This window comes from Cyclospora cayetanensis, unplaced genomic scaffold (genome assembly GCF_002999335.1).
Source record: "Cyclospora cayetanensis isolate NF1_C8 unplaced genomic scaffold, CcayRef3 CcayRef3_contig_65, whole genome shotgun sequence".
NCBI classification, from domain to species: domain Eukaryota; phylum Apicomplexa; class Conoidasida; order Eucoccidiorida; family Eimeriidae; genus Cyclospora; species Cyclospora cayetanensis.
Genome location: NW_020312646.1, coordinates 1 through 27,688, shown reverse-complemented (window position 1 = coordinate 27,688; position 27,688 = coordinate 1). Strand labels below are relative to the sequence as shown.

Genomic DNA, 27,688 nt, shown 5'->3' with positions numbered 1-27,688 from the left:
CATCTGTACGGGACGAAGGCGAGGGCGCATACACTACACAAAACAACGGGAGCGGCTACTTCCCAAGCAAGAAAAAGGGGCGGAAACAGTGGGATATGAGCGAATAACGCATGATGATAATGCATTCAATGATTGATAGACGCTCTTTGGGGAGTTAAAGCCTCTAAGAGTACAACTTGGCAAGCCACCGCGATGTTGCCCTGATTGCAGCGCGTTTTAGTATCACATAAACACCAGGCTGCATAATGCATCATTCTTCATGTCAAATGCAGCGCCACTACACCTTATAGAGACCACGTGGTGCCTTTTCGCCTTTTTAGAACACGTCGAGGCTACGGAGGAGGCGTAGCGGAGCCCCCTAGAAAAATAGGAATTCACTAGCAGGGAGTGGTGCTTAAATCCTCTATAGTTTGATCAGGAATGCACTTCAAAGCGCGCGCTTTCCTACCATACACTCGGGTCAACACAATAACACAGTCTGGAAGAGTGCAGGCGCTTCTTATTCATGAATTGCCTGCGCGTGAGCGTCGAAGAAAGCACCACTGCGCTGCGTGCCTACGCTACAAAAAATGGCGAGCAAAGAGGCGGAATTGCGTTTGATTAAAGCGCATGTGCAAGGTTCGCTTTTCCGAGGAATGTAAATACCAAAAATTGGTAGAAGCCCCATGAACGCATAAACCCCTGGAGGAACCCAAACAGTCTGAATAGCGCTTTCAGCACGCGCCGCGAAGGGCCCTTCTTTCCCCTCTTTGGTACAGCCGCTTCAAAGTGCATGAATTTTAAACTCTTTATGACTTTCATTGCCCATGTACACAGGGCAAGATTTCAAAGCAGAAAACCAACGCCTTGGCCTCTTTTCTATGAAGATTCCTCCAGTCCAGAGCGGCCTCCGAGGCACCTGAGCTCTTCATAGGATGGAAACAAGTCGTGGCACTTGAGATCCGCAGCACGTGTGAGCAATCCGGCAGTTTGCAACTTGGATGCCGCAGCTGCGGCTGCCAGCGCGGCAGCAGAACTGCTTTTGCCCAGGCCGGCAGGAGATGCTGCTGCTTGTGCCACAGGCACCAGAAGCTTTAGTATCTGCAAGCCGCAGTCTACGGGGTACCGCCGGGAGGAAAAGCGGAGCCTGGCGTTGTACAGCACTTTTCCTTCCCCTGTGCGCCCTTCTCTGCATGCAGATAGCAGACAAGCCGCAACGGCGGGTAGCCGGCCAGCGGCATGGCCCTCTATCACTCCATAGAGACGCCTGCGACGCACGCAAGCAAGGCCTTCCACTGTGTCTGCTAGATCCGAAGGCGTACACTTAGCAAGAGTGCTGCTGCTGCCCTGTGGTACGCTGGCGCGCTACCGAGAAACGCAAAAGGCAGACAAAGAGTCGAGATGAAGCGCCGCAAGAGTGGAGCTATGCAAGACCTAGACAGACACATACGCCCTATAGGGGCACCAGTGGATCCCCTTTAAACAACCATCTTAACTCCTTGAGCCTCTGCCGGAGGCTGGGCTTGGGACCTAATCCGCGTCAGAGGACGCCTAGGCATACACCCCGAAGCATTCGCTTCAAACGAGCTGGGCCTTTGGGGCGATGCAGCTCGCTGTTCTAGTGAGTTAAAAGCGCAGCGATTGTGATTGCGCCATGCAGCTTACCGTCCGTCCTCAACGAGAAAACCAGAAAGGCGCGCTTGATCAATCGCTTCTTTTTCGTCCTCGATGGCCTTTACTCCATCTGCGCTTTCTCCCAGCGCTTCCTTTGGGTCCCCCTTCAAGATCCGTTCTGCCTCAGCAATGTGCAGAGCCTCTGCCGCCAGAGAATCCCCCATATCACAGAGAAGGAACAGACGATTGATCTCCTGAGGAGACTCAGCAAACCCATGGTTCAGGCGGCCTGTATCGACTCCTTCATGGGCAAGGTGCATAGGCACCGGATCAAGGGAAGTGTTCTTAGTGCTGCTCCTTTTTACAAAGCCCGCTGCACGACGCTAGAGCTGACACACATGCAGCATCTCTGTGCAACCCTTTAGAGGCCACTAAGACACCAATGCCGTCTGCAGGGTTTATATGTCAGCAGTGCGAATAGCAACTCTTAGCTGTGAGCCGTAGGGACAGTTTGGTGCATCCTCAACAGACGCCTAGCTCGTAAACTCCCTCTCCACTGTAACGGTCTTGCCTGAGTCCTCGAAGCATCTTGAATCGCTCTTGGGGAGAGGATGAACGGCACGAATTGAAAGAGGGGCTCAGCAAGTCTGAGGCGAAGGGTCATTCTGGTTTCGTATGTGACAAAGTCAAGTGCGCTTGCTCTGAGGCCTGCTAAGGGGCTGTCACCGCTTTTACTTCCGCCAAGCGTGCAGTCGGCCAGCACTGGCAGAACTCTGGCGGAGAGGGAGAGACGCGTGGCACCACACGCGGCTAAGGCGCTCAGGCAAAAAGCGGCACGGCCGTACGGAAGGCTACGAGGGGAAGTTGGGCACTCAGGAAGCATCGTGTTGCCGTTGTTATCGCTGGGGGTGCTCGAGGCTAGGGACTGTGCGGGGGCATCTAATAAGACTGCAGTAGCTGCACTGTTTCCCCCGTCACGCACATGCTTCACAGTCGCCATCTTCGCTGAAGCGGATGGCTCGGCTGCAGTTCCCGGTCTGTGGGGCTGCTTCCCCTGCGTCTTGCCTGAGGCTGCTTTCTCTCCGAACTGGGATTCTGTGGTGTTCGTGAGTCCAGCGTTCTCTTCCGAGCAGCACAGCCTGACCTCCAGGCGCTGCTCCTCGAGAAAATCCCTGAGCTCTTTTTGGCTTAAGGCCGCAGGACCCCAGAAACAGAGAAAGCCACGGTTCCACCGGACATGCAGAGCGTCCGGAGGGCCCGTCGGGGCTGTAGGCTCAGTTTCCAAGTTTCTACTGAAACATCGGGCCCGTGCAAAATATCTCAGGGGCCCCCCTCCTTCACTGGCGGCCCCTGCCTTCGACTGGCCCTCCGTCACTGAGGTGCGTCGCTCGAAGGGCTCCTCAAAAAGGCACTTTGACTCTTCTGCGAGCGCAGGGGGTGCAGGCAGGTTGGAATCAGCTGCTGCCGATCTCGCTGCGGCCCCCAACGCTCTTTTTTTGAGCGGTGCTGGGGTGGCAGCCTTGGTTTCCCCAGACGTTCTATGCGTGCATTGGATCTGGGAGACGGGTGGGCCGATGGGCGGAAGGGCACGAACGCCCTTTATGTGAAGCCACACCGGATTCAAAAGGTGACGCAGTTCTCGAGAGAGCAAGGAGTTGCGCGCCCTCACCCTAATGCGGAAAGAGGCAATCCCTGCAACCCACACGCCGAACCCCAAAGCGTATAATGGCGTAAATCTGTGATGTGGTTTGGGAAACGCTCAAGGGCAGCGCCACAGACCTATGCGGCGTTCTCCGCATCCTGCGCTGTTAAAGGACAGGTAGAAATAGGAGTGCAGAGAGCGAGGGAAGGAAAACTTGTACGCAAAATCTTGCGCTTCTTGCTATGTACCTTTAAGGCTCGAGAGAATGTCGTGCATCCCTTCTGGGAGGTGCACACATTCTCCTTCGTTAAGCAGCAGCAACTCCGCCACTGGCATCTCCACCATACGGGTCTCTCCGTGTGGAATTGCGGACCGGAGGCCTACCATCGACCTTCCCCCCTTTTCCTTTCCCTCGCTCCGGGTGCCGGGGGCCTTGGCGAGTGCTTCCTTACTGCGGGCACCCTCAGAATCCGCTGTGCGCACTACGGTAAAGGATAGACAATCCCTCACGAATTGCTCAACCGATGTGGCGGGCAGAATGAAGGGTGCAAGAGGCAGCTCGGTATCCGCAGAAACCAGCTGCTGGTCCTTGTCGGGGATCGTTTGATTGTCGGCCTCCGCAGCACGCCGCCCGCAGAGGGGAGTCGAGGCGGGGCAGCCCCTCGAGGATCCCTTTACATCGTTGAGTGACCAGGATGAGAGAGACCCCGCGTCGTAGACTCTTCCCAAGAACGTACAGTAGGCGATTACATTAGGCAGTGCCTCCTTGTCAGCAGTCACAGAGAATTCAACTGACAAGGCAGCGGATGCATTGTAAGGTGCACTTTTAACAGCGGAGGAAAGGGGAAGAGAAATAGACGCATCGGGCACTAAAATAGCTTGGGATGCCTCGCAAGACGGATGCATTGCATGCCTGAGCGACCTGTATTTGCGTATGGCAGTATACCAAGCGGTCGACGACGGATGCAGCACAAACAATCCTTCTTCACGCAGCAGCGGGAGAATAGTCCCGGGATAAAGACATTGCGGCTGCCCTATCTGCCGTCACGATAATTCAACCTTTCAGGTGCAAAAGTTTACACAAATTTTGTGGGTGGTGGCTGCGGGTGTTGTTCGCAGGTGACCCCAGCTCAACAGATCACCTGCATTCCCCAGAAAAGGCAGATACTAGGAGACCAGAAAGGTAGTAGTTGCTGGATGAAAACCCTCGAAGGACGCAATAGGCCTGGCAATGCCAACGAAACTCGATAACCCGTAGTGACTAATAGAAATTCCCCGCTTTTAGTCGCGTTCTCGCTAGTTTCTCTGAAAGATAACAGTAACCCATCTTTGGACTACCTACGGGCGTCTATGAAAGTACTGGTCTGTCCTATTTTTTGCCAAGAAACCCTAAGCGTGGTGGAAGGGCGGGCAGGGCTGTTGCGGTGTGCGCCCGATGCACCAAAAGGTGCGGTATCCAGTTTTTTTCCCTGCCCGATAGAGAACTAATAAGGAAATCCATCAGCTACTCTCTTTTTTGTTACCGAAGTGCCGCAGAAATGACTGAATCGGATGCTACTTCATGAACAAAGACAATCTGTTAGCCTAGCATCGACTTACAGGGGGTCTTCCCAGCGTGTGCCTTACGCGGAACTTACGGAGCTTTCAATAGTCTATGCTGTAACCATTGCCGCAATAAACCTCATTCACCCGAAGCAGCATTGGATGCCTCCTTATCCCCTCGGAGAAAACAGCAATCATTGGGAAAATGCTGTTGCTTTCCGGTTAGGCATGTGCAGCAAAATTCTAGCAGCGAAGATCACCGCTGCTGCCCTGCGACCCCCTGCGTCTGCGTGTGCGGCAGAAAGCTGCCTCTCCCCCTATCTCCGTTTGCCTCAATTGGTTTTAAATAGGGTTTATTCGCTTTTTCGACCGTAGGGCTTAATAACTGCCGTTTTCTCGGCGGCGCAACAACAGCGTGTCACAACCCCTCAACCGATGCTGTAGTCCAGCCTACCGCACAGCTACTTTGACTTGAAGGCTGTTAGTGAGTCGTCCGTTTTCCTCGGTGCCGTAAATCTGCTACTGGTAAAGCTACAAAATGGCGACTTCTAACGTAGGGGGGAAACCGCCCCCGGAATGCCGCTTCTTTGATTTTCCTCTATTTGGTAAGCAATGGGCATTTGCCACATTAGAGCCACTAAAACACGAGTTTCAGAGACTATACTTTTTAAAGCTTTTGCTTCCGTGCTGAGGAGGCTTTTGCAGGGTCGCTCTGTTTTCCTGTTGTGCGGCGTGCAGCTGCGGGAGCAGTCTCGGACGCTCTATGCTGTCAAGGGCCCAGGAGAGACTTTTCAACAGAAATGCAATTTAGAATGAACAATGCAATGCGAATGTATCCACACAGGTATACCTTAGGTTCACGTTTCAATATGGGCTACCACATTAGAGACACCAGTCCTCCCCCTAACTGCGTGCACGAGACCTCGGACAATCCAGTTCCAGTTGCACTCAGGGAAGCTGGCGCAGTGCTCCCATCAGCTGCGTACCAGTCTAAAGCGGTAATACTACCACCTGAGGGCTATAACCCTCCCCATCCATCGCAGACTTTCCTCCCTTGCCAGGCTTGGGATTATTCCGTTGATCAAGGGTCACAAAATAGGAAATTAATCCCCGTGATCCCGCCGCCTCTGTCGCCTCGAGCTGACCGGACCCTCCTTGAGCCATTTAGGCCAAGGTGTGACGCTACAGGTCCAGGCAGGAGTCACTTTCCGCAGCTGGGGTGGGGGTCACCCCAGGAGTTCTTGACAACTGGATCCACCCAACCCGGGAATACGCCACGCGACGCTTTCTTGGCGGCCAGTTTCCCGCGCACCGTAGAATATGTCGGATTGATGCATATAGAAAAGGAGTGCGTGGGCGGTGACCTCGCAAGTGAAAGGGAAAAGGCGGGAGGCACAGCTTGCGAAAAGACAAAGCCAGTGGAAGCTGCGGAGCATGAGGAACAGCAAGACTACAAGGATGCAACAGAGGCTTCTGAGCCGTTAGAATCGTTTGGGGGCGATAAAATGAGTGCGAAAGAAGCATCACCGATTTCTCTCCTTCCTCGTCAGGTGCCTGATGGAGGGGAGAAGAAGGCGGCCGACGAGGACTGCGCGACACTACAGGCCAACCAATCTTCAGAAGACGACCAAACAAGCCTTGAAAGCCGACCGCTACCATCAGGGAGGCCGGAAGAATCTCAGCGCGATGTCATGGAGGAGGCACAAGAAGGCAGAGAGGCTGCTGGTAAAGGTGATGCTGAAGAAGGGGACGCTACATTACATGAGAACCAAGAAAATAATGCAGCCAATTCTGGCGTGCCTTCATCCGACAAGCTTCTGGTAACGGAAGCAAGGGGGGATCAAACAGTAGATGCGGACAAATCATCAACTATTGGCATTAGCATGTGCAGCGATGAGCTTAACGGGACAAAAAAAAAGGCTCCGGTTATCTCCATGACTTTTACAGCCGTGGGGTTTGCCAATCCGGAATCAACTACGCCTCGACATGCCAAGACCCAAGGTAAGAAGCAGATTTTTACAACACCTTTTAGTGGATTACGCAATATTTAAGGAGAGTGAGCATTAGTTTATAGAATAATGAATTGACATAATCAAAAGTCACTCGCCCAAAATAATGAATTCCCTCCCGCCTTGGCCTGTGCAGACACTACAAAATTGTGGCGTGAGCATTACTGCTTTTTCTTGAGAAAGTAAACTATCGAAATTTTAGCTTTGATACTGGTGGAGCCCACTGTCCATGATTTGTAGGGTAGCGGGCATGTTGTTTTCTCAGGGCCACTTCTTGGGGGGATCGAAGGCTCGAGCGATATGGCTGGCAACGCGCAGATCCGGCCAATCGGGTACGTCCCGCCAGAAGATGGCAAATACAAGGAACTGGTGGTTGGAAAACAGGTTTTTCTTGAAGGAGGTCGCTTCTACCTCAGCGAAACAGGCGCATACCTTCTCGGTCTTCGCGATTGAATGATGACTTGATTCTTTGATAAGCATTTCACTTTATGCTGTTATATATTTTTCCTTGTGCTCGAATATTGTCCATTTATACGTACCCTCAGTGCCGTGGGTCCAGAGGATATCGTTCCATAGCAAGTGCTCCAGGTGGAGAGGTGTCAGCAGGGAGCGGCACTTGATGCAGAATTGTGCAAAGTGTGCCTCACTTTATGGGCCTTAGCAGTCCCTCCATCATATATTCTTTTGTTAATTATGCCACTCACGAAAGACCCGAAGAAGAGGGGCGGGGAGGTAAAGGTTCTCCGTTTGAGAGACCATGTTGCATGTGCTTGACGAGTTCATCGACATTGTTCTTGCTGCGCGGCGATGTACTAGCGATATAACTGTTAAGCAGTTCAGTTAAACGCTGTTTGATTGTATAAGTAAATGCAGATGAGGTGACTTTCAATACCTCCACAGCCGTGCGGTGTGCTGCTTGACGCATACATCACAGGGAATGCCGTTGTTAAATCGATTTTGCTAAACTGAGAGAATTCTATGGTTTTCATGATGATAAACCGACGTGCATTTGGCAAGAGCTGCTTGAGGTAACGGGAATGGCAAGCAGCCAACGCTTCGTGTTCACTCGTTTTGTCCTGTTAAGACTAACAGCGCTACTCAATGCGTCTAATTCGACTCTGATTACGCATTTTGCGTTCACAAAAAGTGACAAGTTCGGAAGGTACATGGGTGCGCCACCATATTTTGTATCGAGCAAAATAGGATGAGTCAATGCTTCGCCCTGACAAACCCGACAGCAAGGTTATCTCGGTCAAACACAGTGTAGTAGCCCCTCAGGAGCACCTACAGAAAGCGTTTGCGTTGTTAATCGCATAGAGAATATATTTATGCATGGCCTTTTTACGACGGTTCCGTACCTGTCCGAATGTCCATCCTGTCAAACCCTGAGAAGCAAGGCGTAATTAGGTAGTGAATAAGCTAAGCGTGCGAATCGACAATACGCGTACGTCTTCCGCTTCCGAGTCATCAGCTGCAATTCCCAGCATGCATTCATGACCGCCGTCATCATTTATAAATTCCAAAACGTAGTCGTCGGGTCCCAGCTGTAATTCAACAACAGTGGGTTGTCCGTCTGGTCATGCGAACATATGGAAGCAGCCACACATGCGTTACGCAAGTGCTTCCTACTTTTGGGCACTCCTTTAAACTGGAAAACCTGGGGAGCGAAATTTTGAATATGCGGAACACAGGGGTCGAGGTCAGTCGCATTTCGAGGCTTACCAGATCAGGGAGAGAGTCCTTGTCTTTACATGACGAGATGTGAAGGTCGGACAAGTACCGGTCCATCACTCTCTGGTTTCTGCATTGCCGTACAGATTATGCTGCACTTGTCTTCAAGGAGACCCACCGTTGGGGCATATATCAAGTAGGTGCCCGTGTCGATGATAGAGGCACCTCCAGCTGTTTGGCACCATCAGGCTTGAACAACCCAGCTAAAAGCTCACAAATCTTACTCTCGTGCTCGTCGTGCTGCCTGCCTGAAAATTCGGCGACACGCGTAGCATAGGAGGACCGCCGGCCTGCTTTTCTGACACTCAGGACGTGGACTGTGGGGGTAAGAACTCATGGAGGTCGCTTCTCTTGCGAAATCAACGCAAAAAGATTAGTACTACCTGTCCAGTAGCTGTTGGAGGGATCCACAGCTGCCCAGCTACGCAAGAACACCAGTAAGCGTAGCGAATTATGCAAGAATATATTGTGCAGAGATTTACGCTGCGAACCTGAATTCCTCTGCGGGGCTTTCTTTCTTTGACAGGTCAGCACCGCCGAAAGTCAAGGCCCCTCCTATTCGTATTCCGTATACTCAGGACTGAACTACATGCGTACTCAACAGTAGTCATATACCATCAGCCGAGAGATAGTAAGCGAACTGATTCTGTACTGGCCTATGATGGGATTCTCAAATCAATATTGGAAGTATCAACATACCGCAAGCTTCCGCTTTTTCAAGACTTGACTCGAGACAATCCGGTCGACGCTAGTTGTTAATAACATTGGGCTCATGCAAGACAGCCTATATACTTCGTGGCACGTACAAGGGGAGTACTCCGCGTTCGCTTATTTCGTGGTTTTTGAACCCAAGGCCGACGATGCCATCCTTCGTAATATCGCTCATGATGCCAGTCGTTGCATAGGCACTGCCTTTCATCTGTCTTACCCATTCCAAGTCTTGAAGCAACGGTATATCAAGCCGCGTCTGTTAAAATGATCAAACACTGCAGGAACGCGTTGTTAACTGTTAATGTTACGGCACATACAGCGAAACCGATATTTGTGTGCGGAACAAAGATGCCGTCGCTAAGATGAACAGTTTCGTAGCCTATTTAAAAACTTTTGAAGTAGTCATTCCGACAGTCGAATCTAGATCATTCTGACCGTCATAGCCCTGAAGAGAGCCGCTGAGGTATTGCACATCCATCAAACTGGGGGTCCCGTCTTCGTTAAAACGGCCTTCAAACGTTGAGCTTTTCCTGTATTTCCGGTGTCCACGGCACTGCTTTGACAGGCTATTTAAGATCGTTGTCGCTGAATGCTTTTGGCCTGTATTTGGTCGTAGGAACCTACCAGGATTCATCAGGGACCCAAAACTCGCATGATCCAGTATCGAAAAGAACACGAAAAGTTGAAACAGGATCCGTTCCAATTTCGATATTAGCGAAGTACGTAGCTGTGCACGCAATGGTGTACATGATTTAAAGCTTTTAATCCTCATAAAAGTATGCAAGAGTTTACCCAATTTCTTCGATGCAAGCACTTGATCATGCAGTCGGATGCCAGTGAAGCGGGACAACGTTTTTTGACCCAGTTGCAAGAAACTAGTTGGTGACCGTCTGTAGTAAAGCCCCCTCTTGTGAATCATCCGAACATGGTTTCTTTCGATGATACTGTCTATTTTATTGAGTTTGAGAGAGAAATCACTGTGTTCAACAGAAACCGGTGCTCCTGATGCAGTGAAGGTTGCATGGCATGTCAACATGGGGACAATTACGCTCAATAGCCTCATTCTTTTGACCAGCTTGTGACCACACTGGTGGCGCTGCCTTAATAGGAGAGCTGCCCATTTGATGGCTGAAACCAAACACCAAATTTAGATAGACTGCCGATCAGATACCCCGTAGCAGTGTCGAGACACCGCAGCAGACGCTGCATAATGCCGATTGTAGAGCTCTACTTTTCACTTTCCGAAAAATCAGTCAAGCTACGTGTATTTTTAGACATACTTTTCGAATTTCGTTGTGGTTGGCTAAGGAAGCACATGGACTTCCACGCCTGCTTGCGATTTTGTCACCGACCATCGACAGAAGAAGCGCGCCCATATTTTAGGAAGGCTGCTTACCCGGTAAAACCCGGCGGTGAAATCGCAGTTAGCGTACTTAAAGAGGTTGATCAAATGGTCTAACCGGCCGTTCCAGTGATGTTTCCGACTGTGGGTGAGGCATGCGGGCAGAGTGGGCCGTTATCGCAAGCCACTGAACTCTGAATCCCCAGCTAATATCATCGCAAGCATTGATACGTACCATCCGTGCACTATTTCTGCCAATAAGTCCGGCATTCGCTTCCGTCAAACAGTGACCTTTTGCCAGCAAGTGATCATGAAACAGTCGACAGCCGGATCACACCTTGATCGTCGTGTGAATGCAGAACACTCTGACTCCAGTCCTCTTGACATTCCCTTTATTATGCCACCAAGGTTAGTTTCGGCATATCAAAAACATTCTGTTCACCTTCTTCCCGGCAATCGACACTCTGGGCGATCGGCCGAATATCCATAAGGTCCTCCCAGGGGCCCCCAAGACACCTAGGAACCCCTATAGCGCTTCCATGCGTGCCATTGAACATAATGACTTTTGAATGCGACTTAGTTGGGATTTACAGAGAGTTAGGCGCTGGCTTTAACGCATAATGTGAAATTTGTCTGTTTTCCTCGTGCGGAGCCGGCAGACGCCATCCTGTCGCTCCCGCATTCTACATGCACTCCACTTAAGGCCACCAAATGGTCTCCGTGTAGGCTTCCTACCACCTTTATCGCTTCGTTTCCCTCAGTCTATGGGGGCGAAGAACCGGGTTTTGTCCACTTTTGTCGTTTTTGTTCCTCCACCTGGCGAATGGAAGGCGCTTTCCTCGTATCCATCTGGCCAGCGGGGTGCCCCGTTCCTCTAGAGTGTAAGGGACTTTTTGTAGTGCGTACAGGATGCCCCCATCTTTCTGATGGGGCTGAGTTTAGTGACAGCGCCGGCCTGCAGATTGCCTTTGCCGCCAATCGAGTGCTCCAGTCTCAAACTGCAGAGCCTTCATCGGTACACCCTCGCGACAGTTCCTCTGGCTCCTGCTGCATGCAGACGCGCGAAACGTTAGTTGTACATGAGGATGCGGGTTTACATCCTTCTCAGGGCTCCGAGGCTTGGGCAGACCTGCTCACCTCGCTGTCTGATCTAAAAGAGGCCAGTAGCATCAGCGCTGTAGCTGCACGCAGAGAATGGCGTGCATCTGTCGTCTCTCCGCACCATGATCGAACCCCGGACTGCAGCAAGGAAGCCGTGTTAGGCTCGCCAGACTGTCTGGCCGCCGTCAGTGTGCCTAGTGGACTGCCAGCCATAGATCCTACGTGGACTGACCGCTTGGAGTCATTGGGGCCGGCTCGTGCCGCCTACGCGCGACGCGTCTGTTCAGTTTTGTCACGCCTTTGTCGTTGGCGCTGTCCTTATGCGCCTGTTTCTTCGGAGCACTCTGCAAGCGCCAGTTCTGTCTTTCAATCTGACCAAAATTTACCATCCGTGTCCTACCCATCTGCTGCGTTCTCTCTTGTGTTTCATTCTGACACCTTCGGGCTGTTGTTCTTTTGTAGAGACAAGCTGGGTTTGGCATCGCTCCTGGCGGTGGAGCAGCCCCCTAGGCGTGCAGTAGAGGGGCCCCTCTTCGCATTGACACCCTCGGCAGCAATGTTGCGGCTGGCCGGAAGGCCTGCTCTCGCCGTCAAGGGTTCGCGCGTGCATGTCACGGAGGTGCCCGTGGACGGGGTGTGGATCTTGGATCTATGGGAGCTTGCCGATTCGCTGCAAGAGAAGCGAGTTCTCGGCTCAGCAGTCTTGCCCTTGGGTGTCGCCTCCGAGGAAGATCCGGATGCTGCGTGTCTACGCAGCGCAGCTCCCTCTGGAGGGGCCACGGCGTTCTGCATCCCATGGGCACAGCCCAGCGTCTTACGTGGTGACCACTTGTGGTGTGCTTGCACTGACTGCTGCACAGCACGGGAGGCATTCTGGCAGCAGCACTTTGGTGGGTGCTCCCAGAGCAGCGTGCTCTGTGGAGCACTGCGAGCTCTTGGGCCTTCTGAGACTCAACTTGAAACCATTCTTTGGGGCCCTACAAAACTTTCCAAGGCTTTTTCTGCGGCTGATTCCCCAAACATCTCATGTAGCGGGGCGGCGTTGTTCGTGGGAAACGCGACCGCGCCGACGTCTGCTGAGGTGCTGAAATGTCTCTACAGCCAGATCATCGATGCAGTGTCCAGAGCATTGCCAGAGGCTCTCGGCAGGATTAACGCTCACTCTGATCTTGACGCGACCAGCACCGCTGCTGCGGCGTCCCCTGCATTCGTGGGGCTACTCTTTTCTGGAGGCGTCGACTCGACGCTTCTGGCGGGGATGGTGCTACGGGTCCTCGCGGCTGCCATGGTGAGTGTTGTGGGGTGTACACGCAGACACCTGAAGCAGGAGGCGGAGGCCCTGGGGGCTGCACGCAGATGAGTGCGCGTCAGGGAGGGTGCTCTTGCATTGTGGAGGGCGCTGTTCGCTGCTTCAGGCGGCCAAGGCTGCGGAAAACCCGGGCAGATCTCCTGCGGCGTATCCATCGGAAAAGGCTGTTCCCCAGCAGCTGGTTGTTGTGGAGCTGGTGTCTGTTGGCTTCTCGGCAGAGGCTCCCGACCGAATGACAGCATTGCGGAGCTACGAGGATTTGCTGCAGCTGCTGCATTGCCTGGGCTCCCCCTGCAGGCGGGGAGGCGCTAGCGCCGAAGCCACACAGGGGCCGCCCAACTGCAGCCTCGTAACTATTGGCGAGTGGGGGCTGGAATTACGGCTTGTCGCCATAGACGTGGGGAGTGCAGACACTGCAGAACACCGTACCCAGCTGCTGGAGGCAATTCACCCCAAGAGAAGCCACATGGACTTCAACATTGCGGCTCCTCTGTATTTCGCGTCACGGTAGGCAGTGGACTTTGCTAGGCGACGTCCTGATGGGATCCGCTCGGGCATGTGCTTTCTGGAAAAGACGGCCTTCGTGGTATCGATGCAGCCTCTACACATCTGCGGCCATGGTGTTCATCGGGGTGTTGTAGTTCTCTTAATACACGTGATCCTACGCATACTAGGATAGTGCGAATTCTGGTATTACGCTTGCGTTTCGTTCACGCAAAGGGCAGCTTTGTCTCTCAATGCCCCTCCATCCCAGGGTATACACTTGGGCGCTCGTAACATCTGTACATGTGCTGTCGTCTTTGCGCTTGTGTTTGCTGACCCAGGGGGGTCGGCTATCTGGTATCTCCTAGCTTTGGACAAAGCACAGAGTGGCGTCTGCTGCTGCGAAATTCGGCCCTTTGGACCGACCTGCTGATTAGGCCTCCCCCGCATCATCGCATGAGGTCTCAGCCAGCGAGAAACGGGGGTGCCTCCACTCAAGGAGATGTTTTAGAGCGTGAAACACCTGTCCAAGGGAAAAAGTCTCCATTCAGACAGTCTTCAGAGGGCCGAGGGCGTCAATGGGCGTGCGATGTATCATGCGGGGTATGCCGGCGGCAAGCCAAAGAGGGCTGCGCGCACTTTGCCTGCAAGCTGTGTTGCGAAAAACTGCGCAATGTCGCGACACAGTGCGCCGAAGCAGAGGGCCCCGACGCTATGGACAATGGTGAGATTTATTTGAACGGGCGCGGAAAAATCAAGGTCTCTGCTCTAGGGATTGCCATCCAGAAAACCTGCCCTGTTCACCGTAGGCGACAACTGAGGTGCACGTTTACTTCTACTGGCACTCAGAGTGGTCAACACAGCGGCTGCGGAACAGACGTTCCCGGCAAAGCGAAAGTTCCTGCTCCTTTTGAGTCGCTTGCCTCCCTGCCCTGCGGCGTTCCCCTAGCCACCACTTCTAGTGGGCGGCCATTTATGGCGATGCACGCCGCAGAAGCATCCGAGTGGTCTTCTTTGGATCCGAGGCGCCAAAAATGCATCGATGCAGAAACAGGCAAGCCGCGACTTCCATTCTGAGGGACACGGATTGAATTCGACGCTGTTTCTGCGAAGTACCCGTCCAACGCTTGGATGGCAAATGATACATTATACTCGGCGCATGTGCAGGAAGTGCTGCTCCAGAGTGCACAACTGCGTCAGGTGTACCCATTTTTGTGAATTTTCTTCAGGCACCTACATCCTGCAGAGCTCGGTGGTATTGATGGGCAGTGGGGCGGACGAACTCTTCGGTGGATACGGGCGACATAGGACAGCAAACTTGAAACAAGGAGGGGAGGCTCTTCGGAAAGAACAAATACTGTAAGAATGAGCGCAGGCATCTTGTGCCCGTTTTGAAGGTTCAAAGGTCATCTGTTGTTGGTATAGCAAAATAGAATACGCCTTTCCTTGAAAGCAGTTTATCTCCATTGCTTCACACGGCCTCTTGTCACTGTAGTTGCCAATCTGCTAATCGCAGGAGCTGGGGTCGCGCAGTATTACGCTATGGATCATAATGTAGTCTCTGTTTGTTTGCGGAGGTTTTAGTTGGGCCGCCATACTAGCAGAGTCTTCGTACAGAGCATTACCCAGTTGTGCGGTCAGCAAGCGGCGTCTAAGCCTTAATGCCTGCGCTTTTCTTTTTGTACGCTATAACTGCACGCAGGGACCTGAAACGACTCTGGTTCCGGAACATGGGCCGCGATGCGCGTTCCCTGGGTGCCTTTGGCCGCTTGGCTCGCTTTCCGTTTCTTGATGAAAATCTACTTTGTTTCGTCTGCAAATTTGTGCCATTTTCGCACATTGTTCAGCCTGACCGTACTCTGTCTCGGGAAGCAGAAGGGCTCATGCAACGGCTGTTGGCAACTGTCGACGGTCAGATGCAAAATCTGCAACAAGCTGGAACTTCCTCTTGTGGAACCCTGCACTCAGAGCCCGGATCTGGGGAGAGTCTACAGGGGCCTGGAAGAGAACTGAACGCTAGGGCTGAGCACTTGATGTCTGGCAGCAACAGCTGCAAGGGTGAGGAGGGAGGCAGTACTTTGTGTTGTGGAAACAAATGGCTGTTGCGGCTCTGTGCAGTTCTCTGTAGGTTACCTTTCAGCTCTGTAGCGAAGAAGCGCGCTATGCAGTTTGGCTCTCGCTCCGCTAAAGTTTCAAACAGCGAATGCTTTTCCAGTAATAGGAAAGCTAGAGGGGATGCAGTCTTACACACCAGCAGTGATTCTCAATAGCTGCAGCCCCATTATCAGCCATAACAATGGAGCAAATATGCGCATTTGCATAGCAGGAAATAAGGCTATGAAGCCTATGTTCGTGCTTGCTTTGCTGGCAATCTGGGGAGCCCTCATGTCTCCTATGCCGCCGTTTACCCTCAAGGCTTCTCTCCACCACCTTCCTGGAGTATTTGCTGTGCTGCACACAACTTTGTGACGTTTTCTTTGAAGCACTCTTTGGAAGTTTTCGAATTAAATAGCAAGACCAAAGCGCTGCGCCGTTTCAGAACTATTGCTGCGCATGTTTTGCCCTTCAGCGGAATGCCCTGAACCCTATCTAGCTCGCTTCCGTCTAAAATAGATTCCACATCTTTGATTTTAATGGGACACGTTTTTGTGTCTGAGACCAACAGAATACGGCATCTTTGCCGTTCTAAGCGGAAGCTGCATTGGACAGCCCGTTTGTTGCAGCTCATCAGAAAAGCTTGAAAGCCATCAAGGGGGAAAGCATACCAGTCCTCCTGTAGAACAAGGGACAAGAACCGGACAAGGTGAAGAATACTGGCGCTTCTTTATTATACTTTACGTGATTTCGGCTAGTACTTACTTGGGTTTAGACGTTCTGGGCGAGAAGTTCTTCCGTTTCTCCCGCTTGAACACATGGGAAGTCAGTGTGGAATGGAAGCTGCTTCCAGTGGCAGCGCGAGTGATTTAGAGAATAAATGTCCCATTTTTCCATTAATGATTACTTGGGTGCTAAAGCATATTGTCTTTTAAGCCTAGCTCTCCAATATCAGCTGGCTTTGATTCCTTTCACTCCTTTTACCTTTAAGGAAAGGCGCAGGGAGCAGTGACCAAAAGAAAATGCCGCAGAATGGGCAAGGCTGCGGCAATGGGAGTGAGGTCGGATTTAAGGAAGAGGAGACAGGTATGGGGGTACCTTAAAACAGGAAATTGAGTGATGCTGCTATGACTCCAACGTTCCTAGGACATGTCCTCGGGCTCAACGCGGGGAACGGACTGTTGTCCGTTCTGCGCCTCCCTCCACCTCATACGACTAACTCCGCTAGAATTTGCAAAGCCATTGCCGATACGTATTTCCACTTTCGAAACTGGACCGGACAGAGAATGGCTTCCTACAGGATTGGAGCAAAGACACTGGTCATTCAATCATGTCCCGAAGGCGAAGGGTGACAGCCCTCCTGAGTACCGCATAACCTGCTCATGATGCCGCGGCGGAAGACAAACAATTCTACTGTACTCTATTTTTGTAGGATAAAACAATATGCATGCACTCACACAATGGTCGTCTTCCGCGCATTGGACTATAAAGTGCTCTTCCGTGTATTATCATGGCGCCAGTCGACACTGGCTCTACTCGCTCGAGAGCGTTCCGGCATGAGGATTGAAGTCGAATGCAGATGTGCCTATCTCCTCTACCGCGATTTCGCAGACAAATCTGGTCTTTAAATTGCCTGTTGAAATGATTGTAACCTACTAATTTTTATTGGTGTATTTATCTACTGGCTGTACCACCACACATTCATCACTGAACACAGTTGAGCAGTCCAGGACATTCTAGATATAGAAAGTCTGTTGCTGTACAAACAAAGCAATATCCTACCATACTCAGCGCTTCAGCTACCACATCGTAGAAGCCCGGGGATGCGCTGTTTCTCTGGCGCTGATACCCTTCTCCGGTTTTCTCAGGAGGAAACGAGCACGGCGTAGACAGCGGGCAAGGAACATGGAAAGGGGCGTCGTGCTATTAGTAAGGACGTCCCTAGGCGCATGGGTTCATTCGTTCAGTATTATTATAAATACACTAAGGGTGGGAGCGGCTGCCATCCCACATACCTGCCCATGCCCCGTGGTGAACGCTTGCGCAGGGTTTTCTCCCTGAATAAAGCAACCCCTGTTTGGTTGAAGATATGGTAATACAAAGATCTTGGTATGCCATCTTAAACACTTGCTTATACCGTGCGCTCCGTCCTGGAAAATCCCGAACACAGCTTCGTTTATATCAAATCTAGTATGACAGGATACACGAAAGGCGGCGGTCATTCAACCTTTCATTGAGTTTTCTATGCGTTAACATTTGTGATATTTCTGTTCTTTTTGTCGGTGACAAATGAATGAATGCTTGATCTCTGCATTGTACAGCAAGTTCGACGGCCATAGCACACCCGTATGCCGTTGAGCGTAGAACTGCTACATCCCTCCTCTGTCTCATGCCTACCAGGGGTCCGACTGGGTCTTCCCAGTGTGAGCGTAAAAGTATAACAAAGGAAGAGATGTGTTCATACTCCTGGTCTTATGAGCTTCCCTTCAGGGGAAAGCCCACAAAAGGAAAGAGAAGTCGAGCACACGGTTTCACTTATACGCCCCCCCAAAACACATCCACACTAGCAAGGAATCTAAGCACTGCACATTCTTCCACATTTTGGATACAGATCACACGGGACCTAGAACTCTGACTGCTTCAGAGCATGTGCTTCTTTTCTATATCGTGGAACTTCCTCCAAGAACAAAGGGCAAACAGTATGACCAGAACAAGTGCTGCCATTGAGAGTAGGAACGAATTCGCATATCTCATTGTCACATCCTTCTCAATCTGGCTTGACAAATCGGTGAGCCTCGAGATAATTGAAGAGTCCCCATCTTTTGCAGAGCCTGAATGCAAAGTTTCAGCATGCAAAAGCACACAGGAAATCTTGCGCTTTTTCCCCGGCAAAACGACACTTTGCCCAAACATAGCTGACGTGAATAGCCACCGATATATCTCATAGCAGCACTGCTGGGGCAGGAGAACTCAAATGCCTACTTGCTTTGGTCTCAACATGTTTGTGGATAGTGTTTAGAGCAGAGGAATGCTGTTGCGAGTGCCGCTTAAACAAATCCTTGAAACCAGTCAGCTCAGACTTGAGGGATTTCACGGCCTCCGGACCTTCGTCTCCCCAGTGCTTTCGCAGATCTTGCCGTAACTCGTCAACCTCCATACTTAGCATGCTGATTTGATTTCCAATAGATTGCAGCAATCCCATAACCGTTTGATCCCTGAAGTGTAACACTAACGTTCGTTCGTTCTCTTAGCAATCATGCACTGGCTCTAACTCGCAAGACGGGGTGACATCGGGAAGAACAAAGCCTACAGGACTTTATGGGTAGCAGCCGACTTACGCATTGTTATGGCTAGGGGGCGCATAGGAAGATGGGTGTGAAAAGTCGGAGTAAATTCCGTATTGCTCATTGTGGGGCAGATGTGCGTCAGCTTCAGTTGCCACATGTTTCTCGTCGGAAGAATAGGCTGCAAGCTGCGGAGTAGCTGTATGCTGGGTAGGCGCAAGAGGTTCCATACTCCACGTCTTGACGAAGTACAGTACAACCTGATCCCCCGGATGCTGGTGCGCATGTGGTACTTGCCCAGCAGGTCTGTTATGACCTGTGAAACCAATGAAACCATGGGGGTGTAGGCGGACGTGATCCAAAGAGCAGGCTGTAGCCCACGCAGAAGTGACCGATTCACGGATTTGGGCAACTACTCCTTGATCTCCAACAATGACGCGGAAGAGCACAGGCTGAAAAAAAAAGCAATACAGCCGGTAACCGATGCACACGGAGGAGAAGACGCAGCCGTATTGATGGCTATACTTTCCAGAACCCACAAACAAAATGCCAAAATGTGCCAACATTCTCTAAAATTTGTTCATAGCGGTTGCTTGTGCAAGAACCTTACAGCAGTCTTATTCCTGTACTGATAGAAAAAGGCACTGGACGTGGGGAGTTCTTTGGCTAGTTCCCTGCCGTCTGCAGTGTTATGAATACATGAAATCGAGGGGTTAAGGCGGCCATCCCGATCCACTGACTTAAAAACAACCCCGAGTCCTTTAGGATTGTTTTTGTAACCAATAAGGCTCCAGCTTGTTTGCTCTTCGGGGGATCTTGGGTATACGCTTGTATATGACTCGTAGACATACCAAAAGGCAAACCCTTCAGGTTGGCCGTCGCTGTGGTGAGCAACTGCTTCAGCTGTTTCCTGCGTTTGATTGTCCTTTCCAAAAACCCCAAACCCAAACTGCACCTCAAATTGCATGGCTGGAATAGCGTTCCGATGCCAAAACTGTCCCGTCCGGTTAGCGTCCCCGGGCAACAGCACAAGGTGTTCCCCGGACGGAACTGTGGCCATTGCAACATCCCACTGGCCTGAAACAGAGAGAAATCCCGCTTGAGGCATCCCCGTGACGATGGTATAACACCCGCTGTTACACGAATTGAACCTTGCAGAAAAGCTTTCTGATAAGCAAACCGGGTTCAGCGCTTACTGAGATTTTCCGCAGTCAGGGGAGGGTGCCAGGAGTGGGTAAGCAGCTCGGTTGTACCGGAGGACTGCTCCCATAGAGCATACTGGGGAGGAGGAGGAGCAGATGCCGCGTTCTCATGATTGTTAGGAGGCAGCGGGTGATGGGGGTCCCCATAGCCGTGTGGTTCATGTGTAGATGGAGGGTGTGGATACGCAGCAGAAGGATCGGATGCGGGGGGATGCGGGTAATGGTGGCCGTAGGGCACAGTACCTGCATTTGGCATTTGTGGGCTTTGCTCTACGCCAGGTTGAGCACTGTGAGGAACTGGGGCATCATGTCCACATGTACTCAAAGGAGATATGATTGCGGCCGCGGCAAAGGCGCAAAGTGCTCGGTGAATGTACCTTGACATTGCTAACTAAGGTATAAGTTCAACGGAAATGGCTGTACCTGCGAGCAAGAACGGCTCGAGACAGTGCCAGTTTCTTACGGCCACAGCGGCAAAATTGTGCTATCCACAAAATCGGTAGCTCTGTGGCACGCCCTTGTGTGAACACGTTTGCCACGCACAATAATGGCAGCACACCGTCACCTGAGTTCAGGGCCCAAGAGGCAGAGTTCTCTGAGAGTTACGGCCGCTGTACGACTCTTCAGGTGGCAACAATGGAAGACAGGGGACTTTATAGCATGGAAATAAATAAGCATAGAATATTTCAGGACACTAGGGAATCCCACTCGTTCAGAGGTAGGGTCACTGCTCGATATACGCAAGCAGGGGTGGAACAAACGAAAAAGCGGAAAAGTACCTGTATTCTACCCCGATCACGCTCCAAAACCTTTATCTCACATAAGTGATATGGAACCACGTACATCGGAGCTTCTGGAGTAAATGCTCGCATTCAGCAGAGAGGCACCTTGCAGATGTTCAGGGTTTGGGCGAGCCGACCGAGGCGTTGCCTAACGGACATGCGGAGTACTATAGCCCATTGGAAGGTTTTCAAATGGCATATTGAATTTACACAATATCAATTTAAGATTCTCTTAGCACGAATTTTCCTTTGACGCAACAAAATGCCACTGCGGTTGCTAACATCTTTTACTTTTCGTTTCAATGTTCCTTGCCCCTTTCTATGCTTCAGCATCCAAGAGTAGCCCAAAGAAACCAAAATCAGGCAAATTACAGACTCAACTATCTTTATCTGCAAGGGCGATTGACTGTTCACAGCGTAACAGCTTGCTACTCAGGAGCTTTCAATGGAGCGCCAGTTCCCCAGAGCATTATTCATTGAATAGATTAGGGAAGGGTCGTACGCCTGAATCCATATATCTGTACATTATCAACGATAATAAGCATCTTAAAGTAGAAAGCGCAAGCTACACGCCTTTTAATGCACTAATGAAAAGAGATTTAGGACGTGCCGCTCCCCGCGCCCTATCAAAGAGCCTGTTCTAACGCTCCTTTTGGTGGATTTGAGCAGCAAAAAACGCAGGCTTACATGTGGATCCGTGAGACAACTTCCTTTTTGGAAAGAAAAGGCATAAGTGATACAAGAGAACCGATTTTCCGGTGAAGATGCGTCGCGTCCAGCAAAAATGTGTTCAGCCTGTAATACTAAATTGCAAACTACTCAGAAATTGCCAAGGAAACTCTTAACTAGCACTAGGGTTCGGTACGGGGGCGTATCGTTGGCTTCGCACAGCCGAACGACCCCTCAAACCTGCACCTGTCCTCAACGGGTTTGTCCCGGTGGTCACTGCAGCCCCCACACGATTGGCATGCGCTACGAAAGACGAGGAACTGCGTTGTTTCCTAATAGCCCTATATCTTTTATGAAAATCTGGCGCACTAGACCAAAATATACATTAGGCGACAAAACTGCCTGTAGAAGTGCTGCAAAAGTCGTTTGAATGCGATGCGACATTCCCTAATGGCTAGGCTTTATTCGAAATCCATCGATACACCCTGTCCGTAGCTCCTATTCTCAGAAAAAAGTCTGAGTGACATAGAAGCAGCAAAAGTAAAGCTATTCGGCTGCAAAAGTAGGACCTTGCCCTAGACCGTAGTTTGGCCTACGATGGCGCTCTATCCAGAATTCCATTTGCACAAACGATCCTCTAAGATAAGAAACTCTCCCAACTGGCATAGATACTGCTCGTCAACGCGCTGATGTATATGAAGGAAAGTATGGGCCCGGTTGAGGTCCTGCGTGGCGCAGCCTGGTATTTAAGCAACGGGGTGCGCAAGGCCGGTTTTTACGAGACAGACGACATGGCACCCACAGCTGTATATAGACCACAAACTACATTGGAAGCGGGAGATCGCGCGACTCCCCGCACTTGAACGCCTTTCGCAGCAGCTGCCATGCGGCTTGTCCTAAGAACTTGAGCATGTGCGTGCCGCCCGGAATGTAAGACACAAGGAAAGAAGCCAAGCCGCAGAGCTGTGATAGCGAAAAAACGAGAGTAAGCACGTAGGACTTGGCCATCAAAGTGGCGTAGAGAGTCAGGAAAAGAGAGGAGAAGTACACCGCGGTAAAGGGTAGCCTGAAGACAAACAGCGGATCATGCAATGTTCAGTAAGTGAAGACGCACAGCCTGCGCGCGCCAATGCGTACCTTTACTTATCACTTAATCTTCACACAAAGGCTATTTTATAATGTTGGAAACATATGAACAGGCATACCATGTTCGGGAAGACACCCAAACGCCGCGAAACCGTTGAAATACATTGGCAAGGCGATTGCTTACCTAGACGGCTCAATGAGATGCCGAAAGAGCGCTCCAACACCCCTCAAGAAGGCCAGAGCAGAGAGGAAACAAAGGGAGCCCATGGTAAAGAGAAGGGAAAACTTTGACGGCGCGAACACGAGGAGTGGGAGAGTGAGGAAGGCGAGAAACATAAACAACACTCCCACTGCGGCTACAACACCGAACATGAGCATGTTCCGAGAAGACAGCGGATTATCAGCAAGTGTAGCTCGGGTGGCGGTGACCATTGAGCTCGCGCCATCAAGCATGCGTGAAGCTCCATCCTTCACGGCAGAAAAACCAGTCTGCAGTAGGCCGTTCTGTTCTGGTAGACGAGCTGGAGACTTCATCGACCCTCCTGGAAGGCCCTCTGGAGTCCCCCAAACTCCAGAACCTGCTTTTATAGCTGAAGGGACGGCACTGCCAACATTGGAACCCAGAATGTTGCCAAGAAAGCCGGGGACTGGTGGTTTACCCTGCGTTCCGCTGAGCACTGGGGCGCCATCTAGAGAGACCATCGAATAACCCTTCTTGTCCTGTTGCTGGGTGCCTCCGTAAAACGACAAACCGTTTGCAAAGTCCCCAAAGCTCTGCTGGGTTCCCATCATCTTCGTCGTTGCAAATGACCCTAAGACGTTCAATAGGATATACAGCCTTTGGGGTGTGCCCAGCTAAGGGGCAAGAGGCCTTTCCAGCTTGTATTGACGCCGGCTAGACCACCAGTGCAGCGGCTTTCGGGGCAGTGAATCTGACAAGCACGGGTATACGCGCCTTGCGCGAGCTCCCCCTAAAAATACAGCCCTCGTCTAAGCTCACTGGTCCAGTCACCGTCTTCCTGAGGAGGAAGAAGACAAGATAGCAGAAAGTATTCTGCTATGCATAACATACAACAAAAAATCGTGTCAGACCCAGTCCATATGATATCTCGCTGAGAGGCCAGCCCGAATGAAAACTGTTGCTGGCGGGCCAAGGGGTGGTGTCATCACACAGGTTCCCTGTCGCACGGTCCTAATGCGAAACAAAGAAGATATGGGTAAATATGGTATGATTGGTGAAATTTCGTGTACATATAACGCATAGGGCTAACATGTCAACCCTAGTGAGGGCCGCATGTGAGTACCAGCGCCCTGCGACTCACCTGTCATAAAGCAGGATCGGTGACGATTGAGAATTCCACCTTAGTTGATACTATCTTCTTGGCACAATCGTCTGCAGCAAGATATTCTAATTAGACCGAACTCCAGAGTGTAATGTCAGTAGCAGTTGTAATAAACGGACCTCGGACTTTGGTGACTTGCATGTTGCATACTTCAGTTTGTGTGAATGAAGTGACTCGAAGTTTTCGTTGCCCAACATGACCCTGATCATAACGTGGGCAGATTACACACCAGGACAATTTAGGTTGCCAATAGAGCTGATTCCGCATCTGTAGCATGGTGCCCCAACTGAAGTCGTTCGGGTAGAACCCTCTGTTAGTGTCGGAATCTACGAAGGCTCTCTGCCTCTAAGGGAGACAATAATGGTATATACTGAGATCAAACGCGTTTGGGTGGAAGGTGGTTGAGTTCGATTGCCAAAGAACTCTGTGGGATAGGTTTCAAGGAGAGAGCGCATACAGGTGTTCACCACTGCCCTCCCTGATCCACAGGCACGAAAGTTTTCTGAAGCTGTTGAAAATTCGAGTAGTCTTATTGCCTAATTTGGCCTTTATTTAGCCCTAATATGGCAAGCACATAAAGGAATGTCCCAATAATTGTACAGCCACGGGCGGCCACGCGCAGCGGACAGATTGGATTGATCTGTTTGTCTGGTTGTATCTAATATCATGAATGAACACTGCGTGCTTGTAGGCTACGTTGCTATACGACTGCGAATATTCGCAGTTTTCTGAGGCTGTGGGAGAGCACAGTCATGGTCCCCTATCTTCCCTCACACAAATGACATGTATGACGAGCAAGGCAATGACAGAGTGAAGCTGTTCTAGTGGGACGCTTCCTAGCTTTCAATAGTGATTATTTGAGATGTGAGTTCAGAGGTGTGGCAAATTAAGCTACGCTGATTTACCTTCTACTACAACAGTTCTATTTTTTTTGAAGTAATAAGTAATTGCTCATTGAGTATGGCTCTCCTTATCACATATTATCTGCAAAGTAGCGCTAGCTCAATCCAGTAGGACGCAACGTTGTGTGCTTGTATGTCTGGCGCTACGTGCAGCTGGCTGTGGATGCTTGAATTGTTTTAGTGCTGCAACAGCACTCTTCCTAGTTGGCTCTTTTGCTCACGTCGGAATTCCGAATGGAGCAAGCATGGAAAGAAGGTATTCCTTCTAAGAAAGCGTCCAGTAACTTTCTGCTCAGTTTGTCATGTGCCCAGTATTTCTCCCGATGGACAGACCATGTAGAGCGTTACAAAGGGTATCCCCTACGGAGAACATAAAAAAACATGACGTAAGCAGTGAATCCATTACAGCACAAAGAAGGTATGAATTTGACCTGTACGCGGGTTCAGTAAGTTAACCCACATTCAGCTACCACTGGTGGCATCAATACGAGCAGATGGTCTATAGAATCCCTCTCTCGTAATCACACGTGCTAAGCTCCTCAGATCGTGCAAGCATTAATTTCCAGAGTGCAGCAGCGGTAACGATGGCATGGAAATAAGCAAGTTGTGAGTGGGCTCAATGTCTCTGCGCCTAATTACAGTGCACAGCGATGCTAGTGACAGAGCAGGACTACATCGCGCCATTAGTTAAGCAATATTAGGGATGTGAAAGAATCTGCTGTTATATCCTGCAGTTTGTGACACTCGAGCCAAAGTGAGGCGTTATTCCAGCACCCGCTACCTTGTCGCCATAGAAATTTTTCAGTCTCACCATGAACGGGAGCAACCTTTCCATTCCACCGATGCCAAAAGCACAAATGAGCTACGTGGTGATGGGACGTTAGTTCGTGAAGTATTGTATGCAAGGCAGCAGATCGTTTGTGCAAACCACAGCTTCGAACGGGACACGCTCGGTCCCGCAGAATTTCTGCAGAGCGTAGAACCCAAGAAGGAGATTTTCGAAGCTAATTTTTGCCAATCTCGAGCATTGGAGAAATAGAGACCCACGTGAATGGCCGCAAAATGATTAGCTGTTGTTTCAGCAAGGAAAGCCAACATGGCGCCGTGTTTGAATTGATCTGCGGTGTTTCGTTTGTATTATGAAAGATGCACTGTGGCTGGTGAGCAGATGACTCGCCTTTTAAGAACTTGTAAAGGCAAACTGGGCTTCTTATCGATTATGTGGCAATGCTTTGGACACGAGACAATTTATTCTCCTGCCCTGTCTTTCGTGGATCCTAGTGCAAAGCAGGTGCACAATCTGTCTAATTTATTAGATTTTGGCTAGCAGTACTCACATTATGCAATGCACTGGTAATTTTCAATGGCGTCCGATCAATTATGGGACTATGAACTGAGTCCTGAGCAGGGTAGATTCAATAAGTGAGTGCATCACTCAATTTGAATTGGCCCAGAGTTCCCCTTTGAAGCCTAGTCTGTGGTGTCTGCCTAAGAAAACCTAGAAGCCGCCCAGCTGCAAATACTGTGGCCAATTAAGCCAGCAGTCCGTCCCCAGGCGAGCAGCGCGCACGCCAGGCCAGAATCAAAGACAGCAAAAGCAACTATTTCTACCGAGCCAGTTAAATACACTAAAATAAATAAGCCAGTCACACGGATGCGGTACAGCAATGAAGGTATATACATTGTCAAGTCATCTGGTGGCGCAACGGCCTAGTTCCTCGTTCCATAGCGCAGAATCTCAAAGTCCGAATGCCTTTTGTGTAGAAGGTTAAATGCAACTGAAGCAGTCGCGCACGCGAAGGCAAACATGAAGAGATGCAACACACGAAAACTGAGCCATGAAGAGTGATCTTTCTTGAAGTACAAGGCTGTTTCCTTGAATTGTGCTTTAGCCACTTTGCTGAGATCCCACCACCTAGCTTGTCAGCTCACATATGCAACGACGATTGGGTGCATACGTGGCTCCAGAGCACTCTAGTAGGCATCTATTGGAGTAAATGCGACCCTGGATATCGCATACTGGCTTGTACTCACTGGTGCACAAGCAGTTCAATGTAACTGCGACCACAAGACGAAACAGCTGTGCATGGTGACCCAAAACCATTGATAAGCTACATTCAAGAGCTTACAAAAGCAGGCAAATAAAGATAAGAGAGGCGAATGGGAAGAAGGCAAATCCAGAACAGCTGGATTACAATACTGCTTCCCGGATGGCCCCCTGTATGCCAGGATTTTCCTCTTGCATTTCATACGGCATTGATTAGTGTTTCGCAAAATACTTGGTACCCCCCCGAGCACAATGCAGCTTGCCACAAAAGGGAAAGCCATGCGCAGTAAATACACAATCAGTCGGGAGGGCCTTGCTAGGAAATCTCTGGCTTCGTGGCAGACTAGATGCTAGCAACCGACATGTGTTGGAGGTAGGAGCATTTGGATGACCACACCAGACCAGCTGCAAGCTTGGTGGCCTCACCTAGCGTCTCCGTGCAGGGACCCTCATGGGCAAGGGTTCTCCCTTTGCACCTCATTCGACATTCATTAGCGTGTGTTTTGCCCTGTGTATCGCACACTGGCTGATACATTTCCGTACAGACGCAACCTGCACAAAGGTAGCAGTACAGGATGAAAGATGATCAGTCGAGATGTCGTTGCCAGGACAGCTCTGGCTTCGTGGCAGGCTCCATGATAGCAACCGACATGTGTTGGAGGTAGGAGCACTTGGATGGCCACACTAGTCCAGCTGCAAGCTTGGTGGCCTCACCTAGCGTCTCCGTGCAGGGACCCTCATGGGCAAGGGTTCTCCCTTTGCACCTCATTCGACATTCATTAGCGTGTGTTTTGCCCTGTGTATCGCACACTGGCT

General features: G+C 50.8%; 6 protein-coding genes across 6 annotated transcripts; 2 read left to right on the top strand and 4 right to left on the bottom strand.

The window, feature by feature from the left end:
- Nucleotides 1-2,080: 2,080 nt before the first annotated feature.
- Nucleotides 2,081-4,141, bottom strand: LOC34620259. The gene is made up of 2 exons (XM_026335299.1): nt 3,484-4,141; nt 2,081-3,285 (listed from the first exon to the last, which is right to left on the bottom strand). Exons 1-2 carry the CDS (start codon nt 4,139-4,141, stop codon nt 2,081-2,083), a joined length of 1,863 nt encoding a protein of 620 aa, XP_026191084.1.
- Nucleotides 4,142-4,786: 645 nt separating this feature from the next.
- On the top strand, nt 4,787-7,239 carry LOC34620260. Its single transcript, XM_022733519.2, has 4 exons — nt 4,787-5,081; nt 5,153-5,225; nt 5,451-6,778; nt 7,052-7,239. The coding sequence occupies exons 1-4, from the start codon at nt 4,787-4,789 to the stop codon at nt 7,237-7,239; spliced, it is 1,884 nt and encodes a 627-aa protein (XP_022587087.2).
- A 756-nt stretch (nt 7,240-7,995) lies between these two features.
- LOC113146819 (gastricsin-like) lies at nt 7,996-10,291 on the bottom strand. Its single transcript, XM_026335298.1, has 16 exons — nt 10,021-10,291; nt 9,853-9,955; nt 9,664-9,794; nt 9,546-9,607; nt 9,446-9,484; nt 9,324-9,385; nt 9,217-9,265; nt 9,133-9,163; nt 9,009-9,072; nt 8,901-8,938; nt 8,632-8,688; nt 8,509-8,576; nt 8,416-8,443; nt 8,235-8,359; nt 8,145-8,171; nt 7,996-8,070 (listed from the first exon to the last, which is right to left on the bottom strand). The coding sequence occupies exons 1-16, from the start codon at nt 10,289-10,291 to the stop codon at nt 7,996-7,998; spliced, it is 1,230 nt and encodes a 409-aa protein (XP_026191083.1).
- Nucleotides 10,292-11,393: 1,102 nt separating this feature from the next.
- Nucleotides 11,394-15,733, top strand: LOC34620261. The gene is made up of 5 exons (XM_026335297.1): nt 11,394-12,959; nt 13,096-13,487; nt 13,805-14,517; nt 14,693-14,822; nt 15,166-15,733. The coding sequence occupies exons 1-5, from the start codon at nt 11,394-11,396 to the stop codon at nt 15,731-15,733; spliced, it is 3,369 nt and encodes a 1,122-aa protein (XP_026191082.1).
- A 2,464-nt stretch (nt 15,734-18,197) lies between these two features.
- On the bottom strand, nt 18,198-20,428 carry LOC34620262. The gene is made up of 5 exons (XM_026335322.1): nt 20,038-20,428; nt 19,452-19,918; nt 18,896-19,293; nt 18,540-18,772; nt 18,198-18,388 (listed from the first exon to the last, which is right to left on the bottom strand). Exons 1-5 carry the CDS (start codon nt 20,426-20,428, stop codon nt 18,198-18,200), a joined length of 1,680 nt encoding a protein of 559 aa, XP_026191107.1.
- A 1,888-nt stretch (nt 20,429-22,316) lies between these two features.
- On the bottom strand, nt 22,317-23,372 carry LOC34620263. The gene is made up of 2 exons (XM_022733521.2): nt 22,765-23,372; nt 22,317-22,560 (listed from the first exon to the last, which is right to left on the bottom strand). The coding sequence occupies exons 1-2, from the start codon at nt 23,370-23,372 to the stop codon at nt 22,317-22,319; spliced, it is 852 nt and encodes a 283-aa protein (XP_022587089.2).
- Nucleotides 23,373-27,688: the final 4,316 nt, after the last annotated feature.